The following is a 9,671-nucleotide window of genomic DNA, read 5'->3' on the forward strand; positions in this document are numbered from 1 at the left end:
CCCGACGGCCGGGTCCGACGCATGCGTCCTCGCCACCCCGTGCCCAACCCTGTTTTCCCAGAGACGGCCACCCTCTCGCACGTAGGCCAGCCGCCTGCCTTTTTCCCTCGATCTCGTTCGGCGAAACCATCCCTGCCGTCCGATCTCCGAGATTCTCGGCGTTTCCGCGCCGCGAAGGTGAGAGCGAGGCTTGCATATTAGTGCGACGACGGTATCGTGAACAAAATTACCCTGGCGACCTTTGCCTGAAAACCTACTCGCGAGCTGCTCGCAATCGTCTCCTTCTACCACCTTCTTGTTGTTAATAATTGTCCCAATGTATTCCCCTAAGGATTTCTCACTGTTTCCCGAAAATATATCTGTATTCAATCTCTCGTATGTGCGCTACTTCTTCCTTTTCACTCAATTTACATGTGTGAAACTGCTGCATTTTCTGCCCTTAGAACTATACAAATAAAACAGAAACCATTTGCAAGTAGAACCAGCTTTGAGACGGTCTTTAACTGCTATAAAATCTAATATTGAAAAACTAGTTAGCGAAATGCAAGCACAAGGCTCTCGTTAAATATTTTATAATTTCTTTGAAGTCTATATGTAATATTAAATAAGCAATGTGCATTACGTAATCAAAGAAGCAGGTTGTCAAGGATCACAAAATGCACTACAGTCGATTTTACAATTAGTCAGCAAAATATGTTTAACAGAAAAATTTGTGCAACAAAGGGTTAGCGTCATTCTCGCAGCTCGTTCTCTTGGAAGCTTGCTAAACGCGATTGTAACTCTTTTTTTTACTGTTCTCACTAATTATCATCAGATATTCTTAAAGGCTTCTTTGTAATTTTGTGCTGAAATTCAACGCTTTTACATTCAATTTGCACCGCCGCACACGTTATGAATAAAACACGTATAAGAATAAAAAAAGGTTCTAAAACTCGTCGCCATTTAAATTTTACTTTAATTGCAGAATAGAAAATTATGAGAGATGAATTAAGAAAGGATTTTATTAGTCAGTATTAACCAAAACTCTCGTGTTACAACTTCTATAATCTCGCGATTGGGAAACGTTGGCTTATCGTATGAAGATCTGGATATGAAAGGGTGTTTGTGAATGTATACTCTGTTACCTAACCGCAGAATTTGATTCGGATTGGCTGTAAATCGGAAGATCGCGCGCGTACTCTCGAAATTCAGCTTCCATTAACCGCGTATTGTAATTTGCGCCTGGACAAGCAGATGTTAATTGGATGCAGAACAACAGTCCGCCAATAATCGACAACGCAACGTGTTCGAAATCGGGAAATTTTGAATCAAATGCGCCCCTCGTCTTCCTTGATTTTGTCGATTTTTTTTAAATTATACAATTATTTAAAAATTATACAATTCACAATTAGACTACGAAACGCGCGAATGCACGGCTTTAAATATTGTGTTTTAAAAACAGCTCTTGATGATCTCCTAACTTTCTTCGCGAGATTAATCAAGTCGTAAAAATGTATCACGCAGCGTAGGTGCGACATTAATTGCGCGAAAAAAAGAAAGAGAACGTAAGAAAGTTTTAATAATTCTCTCCCCTGCGTAATCATCTCTCTCCCCTCTTGCTATTGTTGCTGCACACAAAATTGCGTAAACAGGAATAATGAACGCGTAAAACAGCCGACAAAACAGTCGCGTTTTCGGACGGAGATACAGAGAATATTAGTCACAGATTTACGACGAGCTTTAATCGAGGTAACGAAACAACGTATGAAGTAACCGGGCTGGAGTCGACGGTTGCATCGATCACAAAGGCTTCATATTTTTTAATCTCAAAGGAGAATGATTGCCGAGCGCGTTTGATGTTCTAAAGCACGGCGCGGCGCGGCGCGCTCTCGCCCATGGCCGTCGCAAAGCTTTATGAGCCCGGATTAAAGCATGTAATACGAGCGCAGCTTACTCGATACCGGACACGGTATTTAGATACTTTATTTCCTCTGCCATTAATTACATAGCTTTGTCACGAGGTAACCCAGTTCGGCGCGCATATTTCGAGTATCAGTCGTTCTTATACGCGTTAATTTTATCCACAGAAAGGCGAATGGATTGAAAAATAACAGGAATTCCTCATTAAAAATTATATATTTCAACACTCGGAGAATAATTTAGAAATTTTTTAATTTTTTATATTTAATATGATAGTGCGAGATACTGCAATGAATAACAAAAATACTAGCACTCGTTTTCTCTTTGAAACGAAACGCATAATCGTCTCATTTCTCGTGGTTTCGTAGTGATCGAAACCGAGTTTTATGCAGCGATAAGAACGGGAAATTACGTAATATGGCAAGAAAAGGGAATGTAAAATCAGACGACACTGCGCCTAAATAGGAGAAATCCGAATATGCACGATTTCGATACCACTTGCGCTATTACGGGAGAACGAAGTGATATATGCAGACAGAATATATTATTTCCTTAAGCTTGGAGACCGATAGTGCGCTGAATTGAAAGGAAAAGAAAATAAATGAATATATCACTTAATACTTAGTAGGTGGATGTTGAATGTCTTGCCGTTTACTCAACTTTTCAACGAATAGTTCCTTTAATGTAAGTTGTAAGTAAATGATGTTTGAAATAGTGACGGCAAGGATTCATTTCGAGACAAGGAAATATTATAATTTATACATAATTTGGCTAGTAATGATTTATTTTCTATAAATCTTATAATATTTGATACTAAATTTATTGTACAATCTGCAATTATTATTTTTTATAATCGTGCAAATTTTTATATATTGTCATGAGTCATGAGTTTTGCAACAATAAAACACAACTGTGTTCTCATACATATTAGATTGCCTCATTTCTCTGTTAGTTTCTTAATCTGATGTAAACAATAGATCCGACTAAAATGTCACAACGATTTAATTATCGAAGACGTTACGTGAATAGATTTTGCACACGCGTATTGTCAGTTGTTTGTTCTCTGCTTAAATCACCCTCGGGTCCTGGGGAGACAATGAATTTCGAAATGTCAAAGTTTCGTCGTGCAAACCTCAACGACTCACAGTGAATATATGTATTAGAAAACCGAAGAGCCGAGATGAAAAGTAAATATGAAATGTGCAAGGATTCGACATAAAAAGACACAAATGCTTTTCAAAACTAAAAGTTTAATGAAAAGTTGCTCTTTTAATAATATTTACTTACTTGAAGAAGCTCTTTCCTCACTTTTTTAAAGCAAAGAATTAGTCTTGTGGTGAAAAGAGCCACAATTTCGTCTTTGTATACGAACGTTACGGCGTGGTGCGGTGAAACGAGATGAGGGTTGTTTGGTTGCAAAAGCAAACGCCACTACTCGACGAATAGAATTTCAAATACGCTCGATGGTATACCGGAGTAAAATTTGTTTACGTTGCATAGCCTCGGGGTTACGGCGCTACGCGACAAAACCTATATTCTAATTTTCGTTCTAATTGTATATGTAATACTCAAAGAGGATATATGAAATTTGATTTTAAAAATTGGCAATTCATATGTAATCGCAATAGATCGATCGTGTCAGCTGGAATCAAGCCCGTACACGTGACACTATCGCGGAAGAGTACGGATGACAGAAAAATACCAAAATGGCAGTGTCCGGTCTTACCCCGGTGTCCGTATTTCCCCCACTCTTCCCTATCTAACATGAAATGTATGATGTCGCAAATTTAAAAGAATTCAGGAGTAATAATTATTCTTATCTTTTAAAAGATAATATAAAAGATAATATAAAAGGAATAAAAGAAGGTACAAATGTTCGTAAGAAAGTTATTTTATTTAAGCAGGCATGAATTTTTCAGTTCGAGTCTCGGAAATCGCACTGTCTGTTCGATCCACTTTGCCACGGTAAGTAGCCTTTGTTCGTGAAAAAGTGGCGCCATTAATTGCAAGGACAAAGGTAGACCTTCGCGAGAGAGTTCGATCGGCACGTTGATCGCGGGCAAACCAGCCATATTTGCGGGTTGCGTACAGTGATCCTGAATCAAACACTGTGTCTGATTGTCCAGCTGTATGAATTCGTCGTAGATCGGAGCTTCAGTCAACGTGGTCGGAGTCAGTATAAGATCTACATTGTTATTCCACAGAACGTCAAAGTCCTGCGCGATTAATCTACGCATTTTCATCGCCTTAACATAATACTCTTCGTAATTTTCCGCCAAGAGAAAATAATTCCCGACTAGTATACGACCTTTGACCACGTCGTTGAAACCCTCCGACCTGGTCCTCTTGTACAATTCGTGAGCCGAACCCCATTCATCGGCTCTGTGACCATATTCTATACCGTCGTAACAAGCCAAGTTGCTAGCTACGTCACATCGATTTAAAACGGAATAACATACTATAGAGTAATCGGTGTGAGGTAATGACACTGGGACGACACTGGCTCCCGCTCCTTCTAAAAGATGAGAAACCTTTGCCCAGCATCCCTCAATTTCTTCGCTTATACCTTGTACCCCGTACTCCTTTGGTATTCCAATCCTGAGATTGCTAATATCTATCGTTTCGGATAAATTAATTGGAACATATTCTCTTTGTACGGTAGTGGGATCTGCTTGGTCGGGACCAGCTATGGCGTTTAAAATTAATACAGCATCGTCTACTGTTCTCGCGAGAATACCCGGTACATCCATCGAATTTAGTAGAGGAATAAGACCATAACGTGACACTAAACCGTAAGTTGGCTTCAGGCCGACTAGACCGCAATAGGACGCAGGATTGCGAGTGGAACCACCAGTATCAGAGCCCAAGGCCGCGTAACAGGTACCTGTGGCTACTGCAACTGCCGAACCTCCACTACTGCCACCTAAGATGCATTTATTATATCCCAAAAAATTATTGCTAATATGTCCCTCAAAGTAAGCTAATTAAACAACAGAAAAGATACACTAAGCAATGTCTAACAATTTGCGGCAATGTACCTGCTATACGCCACGCATCTTTTTCATGCAGTTTCCTCGTGGTAACTTGCGAACCATCAGACCCGTACGAATAAAATTGAGGCAACATCTCCGAGCCCCATAGATTCTTCGTTGGCCCGTAAAGCGAGTCTACAGTGCCGGAGCCCATGGCAAATTCGTCGAGATTAGTCTTGCCGATCAAGACGGCTCCCTGCATCCTGAGCTTTTCGTAGACCGTGGCGTTGTAACCCGGGGAGAAGTTGGCCAACATCCGAGAAGCACAGGTCGTAGGTTTACCCTTGACGCAATAGTTGTCTTTAATGGCGATGGGAATGCCATCGAGCTGTCCCAATAATGAATTCTTCTGTTGTCTCTCATCAGCAGCGCTCGCCTGCTCTTCCGCAACATCGCTTGTCACGGTGATATAAGCGTTTAAAGGCTTGACGATTGAAGTTAGCTTAATTGAGGCTCTACAGATCTCGGACGGTCGCACTGCGCTGCCATAGATCTTCTGACTAACTTCTTTAATCGAAATAGATAGCAGCTTGTTCATCGTTCGTCCCGCGACATGCCACTAAAATCTAACCTCTCTGCCGGCGTTGATAGATACATAACCTTAAATTCAATGGCAAGCAGACGATTGCAGTTTCGCAAACAGCTGTGCGAGACGCCGAGACGTGAGTCGAGTTCGATCGTATCTCTTCGAATCGAATCGAATTTGAATCGAATTTGAATAGTCGATAAATCGATTACTCGACTACTAAAAACGTTTCAAATATACTTATTAGTTGCTTTCCATTTACATCAAAACTCAGATAAATCTCACTTCTGTCTTTCTTCAACATTCATGTTGAAGGTAAATGGAAAGCACCTATTGTTAGACACATAGCTAGCAGCAAGATACTATTAAAGACTAATAATCTTATTGGAAATTCGTGTGATAAGGAATAATATGTAAAAAATATTTTATATAACATATAATATTTTAGTAAATATATTAATATTATCTTCTATTAAACATATATTCCGAATAAGAAACTTTTTAAGAAACTTTCAATAAAATATAAAAAAAAAAGACTGGTAAACAGTTTTCTCATTTTTATATCTTATTTCTTTTAAAGGATAAATATTGGATTGCCGAAATACGATCGATTTGTCGGAGTCACAACATGTTTACTTCGCATAATATGGTGAAGGAGACTGTGGACACGGTTTTGTGTACAAACCTTGAGAGATACCTCAGATACCGTTCGTCGACTTCTCATATAATACTCAAACGCTGAATGGATCCTCGATCGAACGCAAATATCGGAGTCGAAAGTGTTAATTTTGAAAAAGTACTAAGTGTTTTAGTATATTAATTACGCCGATTACGCGCATTCAGTAATCAGCAGTATGTCACGAATGATCAATAAACGTGATATAAATAACAGCCGTAAACGTGCTACTATAGCTACTTTGTACACGAGCACACCCACGAACATAACAAATACATCTATGAAACATTGTAATATATCCTTATCTGAAATCGATACAGCTTCTTCTTCAAGTGGCAGAGCAAATTTACAGTTACATCTACAAGGTGAGGAATTATTATGTATGCTTAATTATATGCTTAATTATATTTTTGTAAATATATTATAGATAAACTATTTTTCAACAAAAATTAAATTATTAAATTTGTACTAATTATGAGTTAAATATTCTCTCTTTAATAATATTATAATAACAATTTATATAATTAAAAATATAGTTTATGTCAATTAAAATTTGAGAAAAAAATTTTTCAAAAAGATATCTCTAAATCACTGAGGATTAAAATAAATTAAACTATAAAATATATACATACCATTAAATTAATCTATTTTAGAGCGTAAAAGACATACGAAGGGAAAGAAAAGAGAAAACGCGAAATGGAGAATGAAAGACTCTGATGATGATAGCAAATTAGAAGCCAAACAGAAACAGTTAATCGACGAATCTCTAAATGGTTTATATCAATTAAAATTAACAAAAAATATAAGATTTTTTATTATTTTAACATTAAAGTATATAAAATATATACATATTTACCAATCATAAAACTAATATATTCTTTATATGACAGTGAAGCGAAAGAAAAACTTAAGGAGCGAGAAAAGAGCCATCAAAAGAAAGCGAATATTAGAAGATAAGGATAATGAATGGGAAACCGAATCGGAAGAGTCAATTAACGAACCCTTAATAAGTTCGCGAGGATCCATCGACGATGAGTGCATAAAACTATTTCAGGATCCTCCGTGTACACCGGAGAAAATTCGAGACCGGCCAATTGCGTATGAAGAAATTCTTCACAACTACGAATCACCGATTATAGGTTCCTACAGAAGAAAAAGATTGCATTTAATATCAAAAAAGAATGATATCATACTGCAAGATACACTGCTGCCGGTAAATTCACTAACAACGGAAGTACGAAGTTTAGAAGAGACAGGCGAAGATGAAACAATATTCCGTATGTATCTTGTTGAAAAGTAGGATTTTTACCAGAAATACTTGTCGAGATTTTGTTACACACTTGATAATCGTTCAATAATTCTTTTAAAGTTGTAGTTTAATTTTTGCTCAATAACGCTTATTTTATTATTTCTATTATTTTAATTATCGCTGAGACCAAATTATTTCTTCTATTATATGTTAGTTATTATTTACGCATATTTCTACATCATTTGCGTGTAATAATTAATGTTTGCGAAATGTTTTCGCAAAATTTTATTAACTTTTACTTTATCTCTTCTACAACATACTTTTATTGCTCTATCTATTTAAAATGTATATAATTTTATTTAAAAAATTGCTTATTTTAGAAAACAATGCACAAACACATGTTTCATTACGAAATCCAGAAAAAATCTCGAAACAAAAACCTGAAAACTTTAGTTCTCATATACAATTGTCGACAACAACGAACAATTTGCGTCGGGATCAACCTGTCAAAACATATCCTGGGAAAACATCTCGGCATTCAGTATCTTCTCCGTGGTCACCAATTAACGATTTTAACCGAAAAATTCCTAACTTGCTTTCTAATCTTCCTAGGAAGACTCCTCCTAGATCGATTCCTCCAGGAATGACATGCATCCGTGGATATTGGGACAAAACTTTACGAAAATGGATAAGGTATGAAGAAAGTTCTTCTCAGAATAAAAATGGCAAATGCAAAACAAAGATCAACAAAAGAAACACGAAAAAAATTACACGGAAACAAAAATATAATGTATATAATACAACTAAAGACGAAATAGACCACGAGTTCGAAACCGGTGGTCGAGATGGTAAGCGAATGACTTTTCGTGAATTTTGTCGCAAACAAAAAAAGGTTGAAGTCATATCTTCTTCGGATACGGGGAGGGGGGTTATTCAAATTTCCTCGGATGACGAATAGAAAGGTGTCTTTTATCCAGGATAATTGACACAATATGTGTAAACCTATATTTCTCGGATACGGATATGTAGGAAGGTTAAACGATTTATTTGTTTGTAGTGTATATACATCTTGGTATACATATATACAATGTTGCAAATTTATTTAATTGCAAATTTAGATTAGCCAAAATGTCTATAATTATTTATAATTATTAATATTTCCGGGTTGTTAACGATGTGTTGAATAAATGTAATAAACAAAACATCCCTCTAAGATAGATATATTAATAACTGATATATCAATTATATTTATAAGAAACTATTTTGTATTAATAATATAATTTCTATGTAATAATTTACGTTAAATATATGTTAAAATGTTACTGCAATTATTTTCATTCTTTTTGTTATACTTTATATATTGTTACTGATATTTGTTGGCTAAATTTAAGGTATCTAAACGTGTACCCAGCTCTATTTAATATAGAAAATTTGTATTACATTAGACTATATGATCTCGAAAGAAAGTATATCATCTTCCGACTTTGTAGACTCTAATGTTTGCGAACAATATATTACATATTATTGTTACCACTATTGTCTAATATCTTTAATGAACAATTTTACGTTTTCTTTAGACACATTCTCAAATATTTTCTTTCGATTTTCAATACCTACAGTCATTTTTATTAACGCAGTAAGATATGACGCGTTTAAAATTAGTAGTCTTATCGTCGAAAAGATAAATACGCTTGAGCGAATCTTACATTTTGAATTTTCCCTATATTGTTTGCCAGTATTGCTTAACGAGTAGAAGTAGATAATGCAAAATTATTGACATGTTTAAAAATCCATGCAAAGTTTAAGTATTTTAATTTAAAAAAAAAATGTATATTCTAAATTTCTAATTTAAGGCTACAGTTATTTAAAATAAAATACTGCATTATTAATCATAAAAATCTTTAGTATACTAATATTAATAATAAGACAAAATTAAGAACATTGACAAATTAACTATGAACATGTAATATTATTGTCCTACACAGACGAGCTTAAAATTTGCACAAACTTAATATACATTTATTATTATTTATTATCATTTCCGTTGACTTAGCAATTAATTTTATCTTCAAATACTATGAGATAAATGACTATGATATATTGTTATAGTTATCATATTCGAAAAGGAATATATTCACGAAGTAAAGTGTGATTAGTTCGCTCATTTGCGATAAACCTGCTGTTTGCTCAGTTTCTCAACCACAATTGTGGCGCCGAAAAGGTCGTTTATTCAGTTCGCGAAATGTAATCTCGCATGTAAAAGATGGTATGATATCCCACCGACTTGCA

General features: G+C 35.7%; 2 protein-coding genes across 4 annotated transcripts; one reads left to right on the forward strand and one right to left on the reverse strand.

The window, feature by feature from the left end:
* Window positions 1–70: 70 nt before the first annotated feature.
* Window positions 71–8,584, forward strand: LOC139785768 (uncharacterized). 3 transcript variants are annotated; one of them, XM_071725021.1, is made up of 5 exons: window positions 71–177; window positions 6,038–6,498; window positions 6,787–6,906; window positions 7,024–7,410; window positions 7,763–8,584. In XM_071725021.1, exons 2-5 carry the CDS (start codon window positions 6,312–6,314, stop codon window positions 8,338–8,340), a joined length of 1,272 nt encoding a protein of 423 aa, XP_071581122.1. In that variant the 5' UTR covers window positions 71–177; window positions 6,038–6,311; the 3' UTR covers window positions 8,341–8,584. The 3 variants fall into 3 exon arrangements, with proteins under 3 accessions (XP_071581122.1, XP_071581070.1, XP_071581166.1); XM_071724969.1 differs by lacking the exon at window positions 71–177 and adding an exon at window positions 5,507–5,593; XM_071725065.1 differs by lacking the exon at window positions 71–177 and adding an exon at window positions 5,507–5,593 and having other exon boundaries at window positions 7,995–8,170.
* Gata (glutamyl-tRNA(Gln) amidotransferase subunit A, mitochondrial) lies at window positions 3,775–5,469 on the reverse strand. Its single transcript, XM_071724884.1, has 2 exons — window positions 4,938–5,469; window positions 3,775–4,822 (listed from the first exon to the last, which is right to left on the reverse strand). The coding sequence occupies exons 1-2, from the start codon at window positions 5,467–5,469 to the stop codon at window positions 3,792–3,794; spliced, it is 1,563 nt and encodes a 520-aa protein (XP_071580985.1). The 3' UTR covers window positions 3,775–3,791.
* Window positions 8,585–9,671: the final 1,087 nt, after the last annotated feature.

Source organism: Temnothorax nylanderi, unplaced genomic scaffold (assembly GCF_030848795.1).
Source record: "Temnothorax nylanderi isolate EJ_2023f unplaced genomic scaffold, tnyl_v1.0 TNYL_tig0001_pilon, whole genome shotgun sequence".
NCBI classification, from domain to species: Eukaryota; Metazoa; Arthropoda; class Insecta; order Hymenoptera; family Formicidae; genus Temnothorax; species Temnothorax nylanderi.

What these genes read in the sequence shown, in the direction of transcription:
- Gata (XM_071724884.1), bottom strand. Translation starts at nt 5,469, where the DNA reads ATGAACAAGCTGCTATCTATTTCGATTAAAGAAGTTAGTCAGAAGATC. An exon ending in AGATGCGTGGCGTATAGCAG is followed by an intron (nt 4,823 to 4,937) that starts GTACATTGCCGC and finishes AATGCATCTTAG; the next exon opens with GTGGCAGTAGTGGAGGTTCG.
- LOC139785768 (XM_071725021.1), top strand. Translation starts at nt 6,312, where the DNA reads ATGTCACGAATGATCAATAAACGTGATATAAATAACAGCCGTAAACGT. An exon ending in AATCGACGAATCTCTAAATG is followed by an intron (nt 6,907 to 7,023) that starts GTTTATATCAAT and finishes TTTATATGACAG; the next exon opens with TGAAGCGAAAGAAAAACTTA. An exon ending in CGAAGATGAAACAATATTCC is followed by an intron (nt 7,411 to 7,762) that starts GTATGTATCTTG and finishes TGCTTATTTTAG; the next exon opens with AAAACAATGCACAAACACAT.